At 39.3% G+C, this 17,835-nt stretch overlaps 1 protein-coding gene across 1 annotated transcript in view; it reads left to right on the top strand.

Annotated features, from left to right (window-relative positions):
• Nucleotides 1–17,835, top strand: part of LOC127621507 (protein bicaudal D homolog 2-like) — a 44,221-nt gene that overhangs the window by 8,500 nt on the left and 17,886 nt on the right. Inside the window, exons 4-6 of the mRNA XM_052095146.1 lie at nt 837–989; nt 7,308–7,748; nt 9,057–9,935. Of these exons, the coding sequence (XP_051951106.1) occupies nt 837–989; nt 7,308–7,748; nt 9,057–9,935 (1,473 nt within the window). The remainder of the gene's footprint in view (nt 1–836; nt 990–7,307; nt 7,749–9,056; nt 9,936–17,835) is intronic.

The raw sequence follows: 17,835 nt of genomic DNA on the forward strand, positions 1-17,835 counted from the left end.
TAAAAGATATTGTTGACTTTTGTATGACAAATTGCTTGTTATACTTTTTATTTGTAAGTCACTTTGGATAAAAAACATCTGCTAAATGACTTAATGTAAAAGGCTTAAAGGCTTGTTTCACCCAAAAGTGAGCAATTACATTATTTACTCTAAAGTTCCTCAACAGTATGACTTATTTTCTTTTGTTTAACACAACAGATGTTCACGCTTCTCTTTAGTACTATACAATGACCATGAATGGTGACGCACTCGAAAATAACAAAAAAATGCCAGGTTGTACCATAACTGTTCACTGGTAATTTTTCCCTCTACCAAAGCTCTTAAATCTCATTTGTAGGTTCAGATTTTGTATGGGTATATTCATGAAGATGCATCGTGCCAGGTTTGACCCCAGTAATGCAGAACACCATTGTTTCTCACGTGTGCATAACTCGCATAGACTCCCATACAAGTCTATTGTATGGATTCAGAAGACTGAGGACTATATTGCATGAGTCATATATGGTACTTTCATGGTGTTTTCTTTTGTATCATCATTTATTGAGCTCAACAGCATCCATCCCTATTCACTTTCGTTGTATGGAAAAGAGCACCTGGGACATTCTGTTAAAATTCACCACTTGTGTTTTAACGCAAGAAAAAGGCATACAGGTTTGGGATGACATGAGAATGAATAAGACAGAATTAACATTTTTGGGTGAACTATTTGTATTCAATGCAGGTTTGAAAATATATTTTATGAAGCTAACATCATGCATTTGCTTGTGCACATCTGTTTATCTGTTTGGTCTATTTTGAGTTTTGTGATCATCCCCTGTCTAACACACTCTCTTCAGGAGTGTAAGTGTTTGGAAGTGGATAGAACCCATATGAGAGATGAGATGAAGGAGTACAAGACTCGAGAGGTGCAACAGCTTCAAGATAACAGTGAGCTGGAGGAGGAGAACATCTTTCTGCAGAAACAAGTGTCTGTGCTTAAAGAGAACCAGGTGTGTGTGTGGTGTTTGGGTGGGAGGAGTTGCTTGGGATGGCTCTTTAAAACAAACAAACAAAAAAAAAAAGACCCCTGATTATGCTTTTGGGGATTTTGACTTTCCTTTAGTGTGTAATATAGCTGTTTGTTATGCATGTAAAAGTTCTGCAAAGTTACAAATCACAAAGTCCACTCAAAAGGGAGTTATTCTCTCCCACAGACAACACTGCTCATGAACTACAAGAAACAGGCTTTTTGTAGTCCAGCCATTTCTTCCGTAAAGTATCTACATCACTATGTAACACATTTGCATTATGCTCGCCTAAGGGCTACATTGGCCCGCCCACAAACAAACATAGTTATAGCAGAGGCCAGGATGAGTTGGTTTGTGTTGTCACTATGTCGAGAAGACGCTGTTTTCTTCACTGCAAAAGCAAAACCTCTTTGTTAGGACTTCCAAAGGCAGACAAATTGAAGAATCTGTGGTTAAAATTTATTTTAATTATTTAGCAGTACAACCACAACAAATGCTGGATTTTCAAGGCTGTTACTCCTGAAAGATGGTGCAGTTCCCACTTTGTTGGGACAATCTGGTGCTTCAGGATCACAACATGTAAGTATGCTTGATTATTTGTGGATTTATCTGCTACCGAGAGTTCAAAAGCAGAGTTTTGTGTTGTAGCTTTGGTGTACACCCAATGCACAGCTGTTAGGCCTCTGCTAACTTGCTAGCTAATGTTATTGAGTTGAAATAGATTTACTAATCAGCTGCAGGTCCACTTTTACCTACAATTGTGTAAAATTATCAATATTGTTTTTCGTTCGTACTATCATGATTAGTGATCAAATGTGAAGATTGATTTATTTTTTACAAACAGTAATTTTACATCTGCAATCCACGGTAGTGCTCGGCTAACTTGCTATGTAATGTTATTGTTTTAGTAAGGGTTTACTATTCAGCTGTGGGCCGCTTCTTTACCTTCAACTATGTAACAAAATGGTAGATCTCAAGAGTCTTATATAATTATTTAATTACAAGCTGTAATGATATGGTAGTCCACGGCTAACTTGCTCACTAACTCTCTAATACACCCGGTAATGTCCAACTATGAGTAAGCCTATGTTTTCGGTTAATATCTCTGGTGAAAAAAGTTCAGCTACACCCATTCCATTAAAAGATGACCAATTAAAAGACACATAGTGCATTTAAGTTAAAGCTTTGTTAGGTTCACCATTATCAACAGTGTTCTTGTAAGAAAGCTACATAATTAAAACTTACCACTAGGGTTGCAGCGGTATACCGGTTTCACGGTATACCCCGGTTTGAAAATGTATGGTTATAATACCATGTACATTTGCTTATCTACAGTATTAAGAAAAAAATTGCAACCAGTCGGAGAATCTCACATGCACGTGCACATCTCTATGGAAGCATATGAGTAGCAATATTCAAATTGACATGTAATATGCAAAATGACAATGCAATATGTAAAATGGCAATGCATTCTGTATTTAAATTTACATTTTACATTACCATTCTAGCAACGTTTGGTGCAAAATGAAAATGAAATTACATAATTTACATTTGCCATTTCATACACTCGTTTTAATATGCATTATTGAAACGCTTTATAAGTTGCAAAATTAAAATGAAAATGTATTACAGAAATGATTAGATATGTGTAACATGTTCAAGCAAAAACTGTGGCAAAATGATCATTCAAAAGTTATTTTTCTTAATTGCATTTACACTCACAGTCAAGACACTTGCGATTGCATTTTCATTAAATGTCCCGCAATGAATGTAGCAAAATTCAATGTGCACATTGAAAATGCATTCCGAGCCGATCACAACAGGTAAACATAACATGTTATGGCTATGTTACGTGTTTTGAGCTTACAGTCTATGGTTTTGAGGTGTTGGAAAAATGGCGGCGGCAGAGCTAATACGAGCGTTAAATTCACTAGCAGATGAAGTGGAGCGTGAACAGAGAAACGGTAGTATTTCCGAAGATTATTACTCCATACAAGGCCGCGATATCTTTAACTTTTAACCCATACATAAGATACCCCTCTATGGCCTCGCCAGGGATCTCCACGGCTGCTGGTCTCCCCACTCCCCTAGGCCTCTCCGAATACAATTGTTCTTCCACCACCTTTAAGAGGTCAGCAGCCAAACGGGTGTCGGCGCCTGATAAGGCAGAAAATTCTCCCAGACGTTCCAACAACGTACTGGTTCTATCACCTACATACTCGTAATAATCTTCGGAAATACTACCGTTTCTCTGTTCACGCTCCACTTCATCTGCTAGTGAATTTAACGCTCGTATTAGCTCTGCCGCCGCCATTTTTCCAACACCTCAAAACCATAGACTGTAAGCTCAAAACACGTAACATAGCCATAACATGTTATGTTTACCTGTTGCCGAGCCCCGCCTTGATGCAGTGATTGACAGGGCGGGAGAGGGCGGGAGGTGGCGGGGCAGGGGCGTGATCGGCTCGGAATGCATTTTCAATGTGCACATTGAATTTTGCTACATTCATTGCGGGACATTTAATGAAAATGCAATCGCAAGTGTCTTGACTGTGAGTGTAAATGCAATTAAGAAAAATAACTTTTGAATGATCATTTTGCCACAGTTTTTGCTTGAACATGTTACACATATCTAATCATTTCTGTAATACATTTTCATTTTAATTTTGCAACTTATAAAGCGTTTCAATAATGCATATTAAAACGAGTGTATGAAATGGCAAATGTAAATTATGTAATTTCATTTTCATTTTGCACCAAACGTTGCTAGAATGGTAATGTAAAATGTAAATTTAAATACAGAATGCATTGCCATTTTACATATTGCATTGTCATTTTGCATATTACATTTCAAATTGAATATTGCTACTCATATGCTTCCATACATCTCCTTTCCTTCTTGACTGTCTGTCAGACTCATGAACTTGCGTCACACACACACGCAGCAGATGTCAGAGAGAAGCGAGGCGAAAGGGTCTGACATAAGTGAGTGTGTGTGTGTGTTGAAGCAGTGTTTCTCAACTGCTCTATTCGGACTGGGTCGCGGACAGCAGGGAAAGAACAACTTCTCATCTGCACATTCGTGAGTGTAACGAGCTCGCGCTAATGATCTGCTCTTCTCTCTGGCGCGCGTGTGCAACGACTGGGCTTCCCTCGATATTGAGGAGCGCAGACCTCAAAACCGATGTGCCCAATTTCAATTCTAGTGAGACTTTTAGTTTAAAGTGTTACGGAGATTGTCAATTCAAACCTCTCAACAGTAGCAGCCCCAACATGCCAAAAAGCACTGGGGAGGAAAAGAGCAACTGTGCTATGCACCAAAAAAACTAAAAACAATTACACACCATCATCTTTACAAATTAGTTTTTTACATGAGTAAAAGTAAATGTTATATTTTGACAAAATGTTATAGTTTCATATCAAATAATATAAAGGTAGAATCTGTTAGACCTCATTTTATATCAACAGTGGCAGTTGTAGTTCAAGTTTCATGATGTGTTTCAGCTAGTATTTATTTTTCATAAATGCATTAATTTATTATTATTATTACTATTATTTAAGACTAGCACACTGACCTAACCATGGTAACGAGGAGCCTTTCCTTCGGTGTAATATGTGTATACATATTTAATATTAGGTAACAAACGGGATAATAATGGGCTCATACAAGTAAATATGTTCTTCAGTTTTTAAAAGGGGGAGAGAAACTTCCTGTAGATTTTGACATCAACAACAAAAATAATGTCACTTGATGCATGCCCTTGTACTGGAAAACCATGAACAAAACTATACTATATAAAAGGAAATGCGACCCATGATACGTTAAATACAGGTTATGTTTAATCTATGGCAGGTCGACACTTGATGTCCAATGTAAAATCTGTCCTGAAGCAAAACCAGTTGAGAAGCACTGAGATAAAGGGACAGACAGGAGCAGTCTGGCTGTGCTGTCATGCACCTACAGTACATGTTAACTGTAAATAATCATAGGATATTACTTTAAAAGCTCACACAGCTGATGTTATTTTTCATTTAGTAGTTCATTTAACATGCTTTAGTTATATAACATGTTATAGTTACATGCTATTTTTTTTATCATGTTTATAATTGGGTTTATTATAATTCTGTTAGCTTTCTTATTTATTCTATTTATTTTATTTTCAATAGGGAGACTTTTTTTTTACACATACTTCAATAAAATAAATGGTTTCAAGTTTCAATTATAATAAAGTGTTTGCTCAAAAATAAATAAATAAACAACCCTTCTGTTTTCACTGATAATACTAATTGTGTAATACCGTATACCATGATACCTTGAAACCGTGATATTTTCTGATACGGTTATCATACCGTAAAAATCTCATACCGTTGCAACCCTACTTACCACTGTGAAACATCCTGCTCAAGTTGTTCTTGCGAAGGTGGTTCTGGTCGATCAGCTTGTTCTTCCAAACTTTCATTATCAGTATGACAAAAACTGCTGCCACTGTTACCATAGTTACAATAGTGTTTACAGAGCTGCTCAGGAAGACTCAGGAGCTGAAACTCTGTTATGGTAAGGGGCGTTACATTTCTGACACGCTCTACGTTGTTGACCAATCACAACAGAATAGGCCAGCAAGCCAATCAGAACATACTGGGCTTTTCGGAAAGGTGGGCTTTAAAGAGACAGGACCTAAATCAGAGCATTTGAGCCAGAGGATGAAAATAGGTTTTGCAGAAATTTACTGTATGAGAAAAATAGTGTTTTTTGCACATTAAAGCATGGACCTGTAAATTAGCATAATATGGTCTCTTTAAACAAATGTTGTATTCTGAATCTATTGGGTGTCCCAACGTTTCCCACAAATATGTCATCTTTACATTAACACTTAAATCCAACATGCAGCATAAAGCTGAAGTGTGTATCCGCTAGCTATACTAAATGGAAGTGCAAAAATGTAAATACGTTTTTAACAAGTTTTTCAAACATTCTTCCCATCGTTCATTCGCACATAAACAGAACAATGTTTTGATAGCACCACAGTGTTTAGACATTTCGAAGGAAACTAGCCTACGAATGGATTGCTTGGTGTTAATTCTGTAAATTAAGTTGGAATAGGAGTACGTTTTTTAACATTGAAAAAATAAAATACACATCACCTTTAATTACTTTCTTTAAAGTTTGCTGGTAAACTTTCCATTATGGAATGGTCTTTGCTAGAGATGCCCTGTGACTTTGAATGTGTATTTCGCAGCTGCTATCAGAGCAGTGCAACTCCTCTGTTGTATTTCCTCCATCTTAGATGATTTTTGACAAAACCTTCCTTCTGAGGGTCTGCACAAGAGAACGGTTTTATCCACTTCCCACATGAATATTCACAGTCATACAGTGGCTTGAACGTCTTGTTTTATTGGATTAAAAACTGGTTTGCTCAGGTTGAGTTGCTACAGTAAATAAACAAATAAGCTTAGCTGTCCTTAAATTTTGCCTAAAGTGCTTTAACTCATCGATATTAGTGTGACATGCCTAAAGACTTTAATGGCAAGTAAATTCCACCAAAACCTCTAATTGCATGACAATGGTTATATTGTCATGAAGTGGGTATGCTGCTAGCTGCCTGTTTCTCTCAGTGAAAGTAACAGAAGTTTAGATATGTGTACTAGTTATCTTGAACACGTCAGCAGTGATGAGCACTTTATGTTGCTGGTTATGTTATGGTTACTGTTTATGTGATCATTTGTAATTTAATGCTTCAGCCTAACAAGTTAACACTGTAACAACTGAAATCCAAACTATTGTGGATTTGGGTAGAGCATTCAGGCCTTATATTTGTTTAAAAAAAAAAAAAAATATCCATCTGTTCTTTTTTTACATTTTTTATTATTATTAATTTTCCATGTAAACATGACTGAATTTCTTTAACTATTGCGACCCATATCACTGTTTTTTTTAGCATCTTGCACCATGAACAATTAGTTTTAAAGGTGCTACGCTCAAGTAAAATTTATTTTGATTTTGAGAAATAATTTCTCAAAACCCCTGCTTTTTACGTCCCTTTTTGCTGCAAGTTGTGTGAACATCCTATAAATCTCTATAAAATACAAATTGATGGGTAGTTGACATGAAAAATGGGACATTGGTTAATGGGACATGTCTTACTAAGAACTAACCAACGTCCCCCAATTTAGCAGTTTGGCTCTAACCTGTCAAGAATGATGTGTGCGACTGCTGCGCAACCGCTTTGACCTTGAACACCAAAGATTACCATATACTTATTCAATCACATTCTAAACATTTAGCTACATTTTGGTCAACAGGTGGAGTTTGAGTCCATAAAGCTGGAGTTGACTCATAAAGATGAGGATCTGGAGCTGATGAGCATGCAGCAGGAGGAGGCCGGACAGCTTAGGGAGATCGCAGAGCGGCAGCTGGACGAGGCCCTGGAGGCCCTGAAAGAGGAGAGAGAGCAGAAGAGCAGTCTTAGACGAGAGCTTGCTGCTTTAAACCTCAACACGTTTGAGACTATTGGTCACCTTGAGCTACAGTTGGACGACAGCCATAATGGAGAGAAGGATAAAGTGGAAGGAGATGAGGAGGAGGAGGAGATTGACAATGGTTATAATAACTCCAAAGGAATGGAGAAGCACAGGTGCTCCACACCCAGAAACAGTGATGTGTTCCTCAGACCGCAGGCTCCTGGACTGGTCACCGACCTGCTGAGTGAGCTGCACCTGTCGGACAGTCAGAAACTGCTGCAGGTGGGAGAACCAGTTTACATCTTTCATAATCTGTATATACACACACATACTCTCTTTTTTTAAACGGTTCAGACATTTTCAGAGAATCTTTATTGAAAATATCTTTGATAAACTGTAAGAATAATTTATTAGAGACTGAAGAGTTATAGACTGAATTGAAATGTGCTAGTCATCAACTGCCATTGCTTTGCATACACAAACATACAAATTTTACTTCGCAAATTGACTTTTTTCCAATTCCTAATTCCTACTGCTTTGTTGCAGAACAAAGCCCATAAAATTTGATTACTTTTGTAAAAATACAAATCGTCTGTTGAGGTTATGTAGTGCAAAATGACTTGCATTACTGGTACTTATGATTATATTTCAGCAATATTATGTGTTAGAAAGCGAAAAGTTCCTGAAGCTTCCCAAACATGGCTTACATCCAGCAGCATTACATTATTGTTAATGCATGTGATCTCATTACTATTACTGATAATCATTATTTTAAATCACGGGAGCAGGTGATTGAGTCAGAGTTGTAGCTACAAAGATCAACAAGGTCTTGTAGAAATGTGGGTGCTCTCAAACTCTGAAGACTGAAAAGAAAAAGAAAAACGCTTTCCCATAGTAGAGAAACACTGCATTGATTATTTTACCTTTCCTGTGAGAGAGTCCAGTTTTTATTTAATGGTGTATTTATGTAATTGATCACACACTCAATGTTAAAGAATTTTGTATAATTTTAAACCCTTTTAATTATTTTTAGTCAGTCTTAAGTTCAACACCTTTAGAGAGTTTCAAGTTGGTTGGTTCCTCAATATTACACTTTTACTAAAGTGGTTGTAGTTGCAGCAATTGTTTTCTGTCTGCTTTATGTAGAACTGGGATGTCATATGCTCCACCCTATAAAATGTAGAAACACAATAAACCTTCCGTGGTCTTGTGGGTAAGTTTGACTTGTTTTTAAAATGGTTTTAAATGGGTCTGAAAGATCAACAAAACCAATGAAGGGTTATCTTATGCAAAGTAATACTATAAAGTGAATTAACTTTGCCAGATTGCGCATTTACATACCAAAACATCTGACTAGATAAAAACATTTTTTTTTAGTGTTTGCGCAACTGCAGTTAAATTGCCTATTGTATTTTAGAAATGTGGATCTGTGTTTTAAGATGTTGTACACAACGGTTCCTATATTAGAATACAATGTTTTACACCTAATGTGCTCTTTTGCAGGCATCTTAGACGTGTTGAGTTGAACTAAATAAAACTTGATGCTTTTTTTTCTGTTGAAGGCCTTATTGTTATGTCTTATACCTTTAGGTGGAAAGAGAGAATGCCACACTGACCAGTAAAGTGCTGGAGCTTCAGCAGCAGTTAGTCCAATCTAAAGATGCTTTCAGTGAGCAACAGGTAAAGATGGATCATCTCAACCAATGTTTGGAGAGCCTTCAGTCGCCAGTATCGAGGCCTGGCGTACAAGGGGACGGAATAAGCCCGGCTCCCAGGTCCCTTCAAGTGGCTGAAAATGGCATCAACTACTACAAGGTGGATTTGAAAAAAACGGAAGTACTGGAGTGTCACATGCAATCGACAAATGAAGAGCTTGCACGTCTACGTGAGGAGCTGAAGGAGGCTGGTAAGCACTCCAAGGCCTTAGAGGCGCGCTGCAAGCAAGAGAAAGAACACTGGAGGTTTGAGGCGCAGGAACTCGCCAATAAAATTCGACAGTGCATCACTGCCAGCCGACGGGACCAGGAACGGATAGGACAGTTAGAGCGGGAAATTGGTGCCACGCGACAGGTCGCCACCGACTTTGAGGGTCACCTAAGTGCTGTGCAGGAGGAGCTTTTAGCACTCTCTGAGGAGCTGGCCAATCTCTACCATCACGTGTGTGTTTGTAACAACCTCACACCCAGTCGCGTGACGCTCGATTACTATTGTGAAGAAGCACAGGCATGGAGAACGCACAACCATTCGCAGCCACGCCACCATAACGGATCCCTCCGGAGGCACAAGCATTCAGGGGAGGTGTTTGTGAAAGGAACCTACACTGGAGCGCTGGAGACAAGTAGCGGAGGGTGTGGAGACATGTCCTCTAGCTATGGAAGTTGTCCAGGGTCTCCTACGCTAGACTTCAGAGACCCAACCAATGTGCGCAGTCTGGTAGCTATCATACGTTGCCAGATTAAACATTTACAGGTATGTCTCCACTCTTTGTTATTATAATTATGTTATAAAATGTATATGTTGTATTTATTAGGAATATTTCTAAAATGTTCGAGAAGATGAAACGACTGTTCTTTATTTTCCAATAGAGTGCAACAGTTTCGTTCCAGAAGTAAAAATCCCATTTATTTTCTCCATAGAGGAATATATTTTTTATGATAACTGTAAAGCCTTTTAAGACAGACCTATTCCTCAAACTACTTGTATATTTGCATATATACACCGACCAGCCACAGCATTAAAACCACCTGCCTAATACTGTGTGGGTCCCCCTCGTGCCACAAAAACAGCCCCAACCTGCATCTCAGAATAGCATTCTGACATGATATTCTTCTCACCACAATTGATAAGAGCGGTTTTCTGAGTTACCGTAGACCAGTCTGGACATTCTCTGTTGAACTTTATCATCAACAAGGTGTTTCCATCTGCAGAACTGCCACTCACTGGATGTTTTTGATGCCATTCACATTCAATTCTAGAGAATGTTGTGTGTAAAAATCCCAGGAGATCAGCAGTTACAGAAATACTAAAACCAGCCCATCTGTCACCAACAATCATTCATGCGATTATCTAATCAGCCAATAGTGTGGCAGCCGTGAAGTGCAGAAAATCATTCAGATATGGGTCCGGAGCTTCAGTTAATGTTCACAACAACCATCAGAATGGGGAAAAAATGTGATCTGTGATTTTGACCATAGCAGGACTGTTGGTGCCAGGTGGTCTGGTTTGAGTATTTCTGTTACTAAGTTTTCAGTTAGGTTTTCAAGGTTTAAAATATGGATGAATTCTGAATATGTTGCTTGAAAACGCTTGATTTTTTTTTTCCTTAGGTTGTTGACTGTTATAAACTATCTAAAATTATTTTGAATTTGAAATATATATTATACAATCATTATGTTTGTGGTGTCTCGTCAGCACGGGAGTGCTCGTGCGCCGCTCCGCATCTTTCTCTCTTGCTCTGATGTTGCGAACACAGTAGTACTGCATGTCTCCACTGGTAGATTGGCACCAAAGAAATTATACCTGCATCTCCTGCTTCCATCAACATGCCAGAGTGCTGTTTCAATGACAGCTGGTTGAAAGAGGAGAAATAAAATATCTCTATACGGAGGAGCGATCAACAAACAAGGAAATCATGCGTCTAAGAAAAAAAGACGTCAATGGACATTAAAGTGCACTTACCAGCATTCAGCACTAAGCCAAAGATTCCGTTAAAACTTGAATTTAAAATCAATTTGTAATATCCCATGAATACTTAAAAGTAGGGCAGAAAGCAATTGTATATTAAATGTCAAATGTAGGGCTCAGTTAATAAAAAAGAAATTGAAATCGCGATATGGCCTGTGCGATTTATTAACCCCCCCCCCAGCGGCTCTCAAACAGTGAATGGTCCACACAAACTTCCGTCTCGGAGTGTTCTGACTCTGGTTTGCTATCTATGCGCGGTGAGTTTTTACTAACATGCACTGAGAACGCAAAGTGCTACGAAATCACTTTATTTTCACGTAATTCAAAGCATTCTTGTAACAGTGTGACACTGGGGCACAGAAGAAGAGGAGGTAGCATTTCACCATGTTGTAAATGAGGAGCATGTTTAAAAAAAAAAAAAAGACTTTGCAAGAAATACAAATGTCTTCAGTTTACTTTAAAGAATGGCTTGTGTGTATGAAATGAAATAATGACAGAAGTATTACTGTTGTACTATAATGAAATTAATATTCAATAATAATCATTCAATATTACATTACAGTAATGTAATATTACAGTTTGCTTTTGAAATGGACGTCCATGTATGATGCTTTAAATAATTTTGTATAATTTGTAGGTAAATGTTGTTGTTTATTCATTGGCTATGTATTGATGTGTTGGTACCATTTACCAATTTTAATGTGAATAACACACATTTATATTTATGATGAATATTATTCTTTCATGAATTCATTAAGTGAAAACATGATTATTTTAACTTGCAGAAAACCTGTTTGATAAGCAGTGTTACATGCTTTTAGGCCTTGTTGAATGTTTGTCTCAGCCTGGCTTTACAATTATCCGTTACATATTTTAGCTGTCAGAACAGCTGAAATTACTCAGAAGAATATTAATAACATACTATTCTTCGTATTTGTCTGTTATTTGCAGTCACATCTTATACTGGTGTTGGGGGAAACAATCCCATCACACTAAATGTAATTCTGCTGCAGATGTGCATGTTTAGAGGTGAGATTCCACATGCATCAAATATCTTGTCACTGAATAGCTTGTATTTTTCAAATCTGTCTTTTAGCCTTTATTCAAATAGCTGGGGACAAAATATCAGTTGTAGAATTTTAGCTTTTATTTGAAGTGGAAAAACACACACACACTCACACACAATTATTTTCTTTTTCCACATGATGATGAACAAGTAGCTACAGTAACCAGTATTGTTTCCCCCCCCAAGGTAATTCATGCCATATAGATAACCGGTGTTTCAGACTGTATATGTGTTATTTCAAGACTTTGGTTGTAATCGTATTAAGGATTCCAGTATTGGCTGTTTTGGGGTTTAAAGGAATTCTTGAAACTGTCATTTTTTATTGATTTGGCAATGTTTGGAATCACAGAGGATACTTTTTATCATTGCACTTTTGTCAATTAACATTTAGAATTGGATAATATTTAAAGCTTCGAGGTGCTTGAAAAACACGATTAAGGTACCTTGAAAATGCTTGAAAAGTGCTTGAATTTCACTCTTAAAAAGCTGTACGAACCCTGCTTGTTGGTAAAGAGTGACACAAAGCAATTAAAAAAGTAAATGCATATGCAAAATTAGGTTACCCATGTTTAATGCATTTATATCAAGGGTCTTCAACAAGGGCTTAGGGGGTCGCACCTCACTCGTGCGTAAGCTATATCGAGAGAGAGGAGTAGCCTATGTAGTTTAGTCCATCGACATGTTGAAGTCCCTCACATCTTCATGCCAAATCTTCCTCTTGCAGTAATCCTTCCTCATATTCATGAGTCCTTTTTATTTTGTTATGAACTGAATGGAAAGTCAAACATTGTTTAAGTGTTACGAAGTTGAGCTAAACAACAGAAGCACTCTGTGCTGACAAACCATACACGCGACCAATGCTCATCACGAGCCGCTCATAATGCGACACAGATCAATTAGTTTAGATTACAATATTGATTCATATGGATGTATTTCAGTTATAATGTCACATTTGCTTACATATGAAAGAATTTCTCTCCCAGCTAATGCTGTTTATTATACAGAGGATCTTCTAACTTGCAACTTCAGGAAAATATAAATTTGACTAATTATATATATATTATTAGTTTTGTCACATTTTGCTTTTTAAAATGTACAAATCCATGTATTCAATCAATAAATAAATTATGTTTCATATATTATTTTGTTACGTGTTTATTGTTTAATTGCGTAATTTGTTCTGTTTACAAATTACAAGTATTTACATTAATTTGCTGAACACATGCTAAAAACCGATACGGTCTCTTTAACAAAACCGGCATTACTGTAAAGAACATCTGTAGATGAGTGCATGTTAACGTGAGAGATTGGAATGACTCTCATCTGTGCCAAGTATGATTACATTTTAAATTAGTATTTTTTTTGTTTTGTTTTTGATCAACAACTGACTTAGAGAACAGAAAGGTTATTAAGAGAGCCATCATTAAATAACACGGAACAACATTTACTCCCAGATGCAGTGAAAGGATCTCGCTGCTGATAACTCCACCACTATACCATACAATCACTGGTGAGTGAAATCGGAATATTTACCAGCCAGTTACCAAATATATAGCCTATATTTTAGTTGTGTATTGCATAATTTTGGTTGCAGATGCGAGTAATTTCCTCTCACCAGAGGCGGACTGGCTGTCGGGAGCGCAAGGCATTTTCCCGGTTGGCCGCTGGGTAATTCGGGCCGCCCATAGCTGCGCAAGTGCTGGCCCATCCTACAGGCCATATTGGCGGCCGCCCTGGGCTCCAAAATGCTTGTTCGGACCCCATTACAGAGAGAATATTTAAAAAACTCTGTAACGTAAAGCCAAATCAATGGCTTTTATTTTTAAAAACTTAAATTACTTTTATTATGAAATTGCTTACACAATGTAGTGCATTTCCATATGTGGGCATTAACTTCGTACCTCACCTGGACCACATTATTTGGCATACAAATCACAATGAGTCATTTGCATAATTTATTCATAGCGCAAAGCATTTTTGGGAGGTGAAGCGCGGCTTGCTGAATAATGCTCACCCCTGATACAAATGCAGAAAATAAGTCATGAAAATATTTATTTGTGGCTCTCACATAAAGGGAAATATGAGCAATTAATCTGATAAATATCTGCAGAATTCTACACTTTAAGAGGTATGTTTATTTTGTTTTACATCTATTTATATTTGTTTATATTTATGTATCTAAATATTCTGGCCAACTTTGTTTTTATTGATAATAAAAAAAAAAAAATACAGTTATTTGGGTAATTGACATGAATTTTAAGCATTGTCATCAGTGTCCTGTTATGTAACACTTTCTTCAAAGTTTTATGATCTTGTGTGTGTACATGTATAATATATATATATGTACACTCACCTAAAGGATTATTAGGAACACCTGTTCAATTTCTCATTAATGCAATTATCTAATCAACCAATCACATGGCAGTTGCTTCAATGCATTTAGGGGTGTGGTCCTGGTCAAGACAATCTCCTGAACTCCAAACTGAATGTCAGAATGGGAAAGAAAGGTGATTTAAGCAATTTTGAGCGTGGCATGGTTGTTGGTGCCAGACGGGCCAGTCTGAGTATTTCACAATCTGCTCAGTTACTGGGATTTTCACGCACAACCATTTCTAGGGTTTACAAAGAATGGTGTGAAAAGGAAAAACATCCAGTATGCGGCAGTCCTGTGGGCTGAAAATGCCTTGTTGATGCTAGAGGTCAGAGGAGAATGGGCCGACTGATTCAAGCTGATAGAAGAGCAACTTTGCCTGAAATAACCACTCGTTACAACCGAGGTATGCAGCAAAGCATTTGTGAAGCCACAACACGCACAACCTTGAGGCGGATGGGCTACAACAGCAGAAGACCCCACCGGGTACCACTCATCTCCACTACAAATAGGAAAAAGAGGCTACAATTTGCAAGAGCTCACCAAAATTGGACAGTTGAAGACTGGAAAAATGTTGCCTGGTCTGATGAGTCTCGATTTCTGTTGAGACATTCAGATGGTAGAGTCAGAATTTGTCGTGAAACAGAATGAGAACATGGATCCATCCTGCCTTATTACCACTGTGCAGGCTGGTGGTGGTGGTGTAATGGTGTGGGGGATGTTTTCTTGGCACACTTTAGGCCCCTTAGTGCCAATTGGGCATCGTTTAAATGCCACGGCCTACCTGAGCATTGTTTCTGACCATGTCCATCCCTTTATGGCCACCATGTACCCATCCTCTGATGGCTACTTCCAGCAGGATAATGCACCATGTCACAAAGCTCGAATCATTTCAAATTGGTTTCTTGAACATGACAATGAGTTCACTGTACTAAAATGGCCCCCACAGTCACCAGATCTCAACCCAATAGAGCATCTTTGGGATGTGGTGGAACGGGAGCTTCGTGCCCTGGATGTGCATCCCACAAATCTCCATCAACTGCAAGATGCTATCCTATCAATATGGGCCAACATTTCTAAAGAATGCTTTCAGCACCTTGTTGAATCAATGCCACGTAGAATTAAGGCAGTTCTGAAGGCGAAAGGGGGTCAAACACAGTATTAGTATGGTGTTCCTAATAATCCTTTAGGTGAGTGTATATGTGTGTGTATGTATATATACATACACACACATATATATATTAGGGCTGTCGATTTAACGTGTTAATTCAGTGTGATTTAATTTTACAAAAAATTACGCATTTAAAACATTTACTCTATTAACCGCATTCCCACGGACCATAATAAGGAAGATTCCTGATAAATGCAAGCTTGTAGTACCACCTGTTTACTCCAGAGGGTAGTAAGTGAAATTTCAGCTGTATGAGCAACGCGCAGTTTATAGAGTGAAGAAAACCCATCAGTAGGCAGAACAACACAAACATGCGTTATGTCCTTGCGTTCAAAACACTCAAAGGACCGCAAATGCGATCTTAGGGATGTCAAGATGTGTTTAAAGATTGAGTATTAAACTATATTTAACTTGACAAAGTGACCTAAACATTTTATGTTTATGACGCAACACACCCGAGACGTCTGACGTAGGTGTAAATTCACGGGCCCTTAAACAAGCCCTCATAATAAATCTCCACAAATTCACATGTGAAATGGATTGCTGTGAACTGTATGTCAATGATTGACTTATGATCAATAATATGGTAGTAAACAATACATTGTATTCTAAAGCCACTTTTTGTATTGTCTTATCAATGATTAACTCTTCTGCTACAGGAATGTAAAGCATTTTAATTATCTTAATATATAAGGCAGCGGTGTTATCACCTCTCACCGCAGTGGAGCGAACCGCGTTGAACCTGGGCCTAGCGAACTGAATCGCATAGCCACGCCCCCAAGCTCCGTGATAGAGGGACCAAGGGGACTACAGCGCCGGACGTACCAGCAGGCGGGGCCTCGCGACGGGGCGGAGCCCGGGGTGCTGAGTCTAGAGCCATCAAAGCACTTACCTGGCTCCTTGTGACCGCTCCCGGAACAGCCTGGGACTGTTTTTCATCCTCGTAGCCCGTGGAAACCATTAGCTCAGGGGCAGGCTTGTGCCGCGGGAGGTCAGTTTCTGGGGCGTCGTACCTGCCAAATTGAACCGGTGGCCGGCGGTCATGCAGTGCGGGTCTGTGGCTCCGCCTGGGCAGGATATGTTGTATGGCCTCCGTCTGCTTCCTCACCGTTGATAACAGAACTGCCGGGTGAAGTCTCCAACGGTGTCGCCAAACAGCCCAACCTGGGAGATGGGGGCGTCAAGGAAACACACCTTGTCAGCCTCTCGCGACTCGACCAGGTTGAGCCAGAGGTGGCGTTCCTGGACCACCAGGGTGGACATCGCCTGCCCAAGAGCCCGCGCCGTGACCTTCGTCGCCCAGAGGGCGAAGTCAGTCGCCGAGTGCAGCTCCTGCATTAGTCCCAAGTCAGGACTACCCTCGTGCAGTTCTCTGAGTGCCTTGGTGCACCTGCAGGAGTGACATGGCATGCAAGGCGTAGTCCTTAGCCGTCAGAGATGACGTCAGCCTACAGGCCCTGGACAGGAGCCTCGGACGGTTCCGCCAGGTGGCAGTGCTTTGCGGGCACAAGTGCACTGCAACCGCTTGGTCCACTTGGAGAATCGCCGAGTAGCCCCTTGCCACCCCGCCATTGAGGGAAGTGAGAGCGGAGGAGCTCACAGACAACGTGCGGGCCGTGAAAGGTGCCTGCCACGAGCGCGTGAGCTCATCATGCACCTCCGGGAAGAAAGGAACCGGGGCGGAGCGAGGCCGTGAGCGGCGCTCTGGCCCCAGGAACCAATTGTCGAGCCGCGAGGGTTCGGGGTGGGGTGGAGGATTCCAAGAGCAGAAAGTTGCTCCATCTTTCACTGCAAGAAGACCGAGCCGGTGCAGTCATCCTCTCAGCGTCCTCCTGCCACAGAGCTTCCTTGACAACATGCCCACCACACGAGTCCTCCTCCAAAACTACTGATGAATGAAGTGGCGCTGGGACTCGAAAAAAGTATCATTTAGGAACCGGTATCGAAGTCAAAATATCGATATCAGAATTTTTTTTAAGGATACCCTGCCCAAATCCTGAGTAATTCTACCTGCATGTTTCCTCTCATCAGTCCTGACTGTCCATTGCTTGACTACAACTGCATTCGATAAAATTTA

Source organism: Xyrauchen texanus, chromosome 27 (assembly GCF_025860055.1).
Source record: "Xyrauchen texanus isolate HMW12.3.18 chromosome 27, RBS_HiC_50CHRs, whole genome shotgun sequence".
Lineage (NCBI taxonomy): Eukaryota > Metazoa > Chordata > Actinopteri > Cypriniformes > Catostomidae > Xyrauchen > Xyrauchen texanus.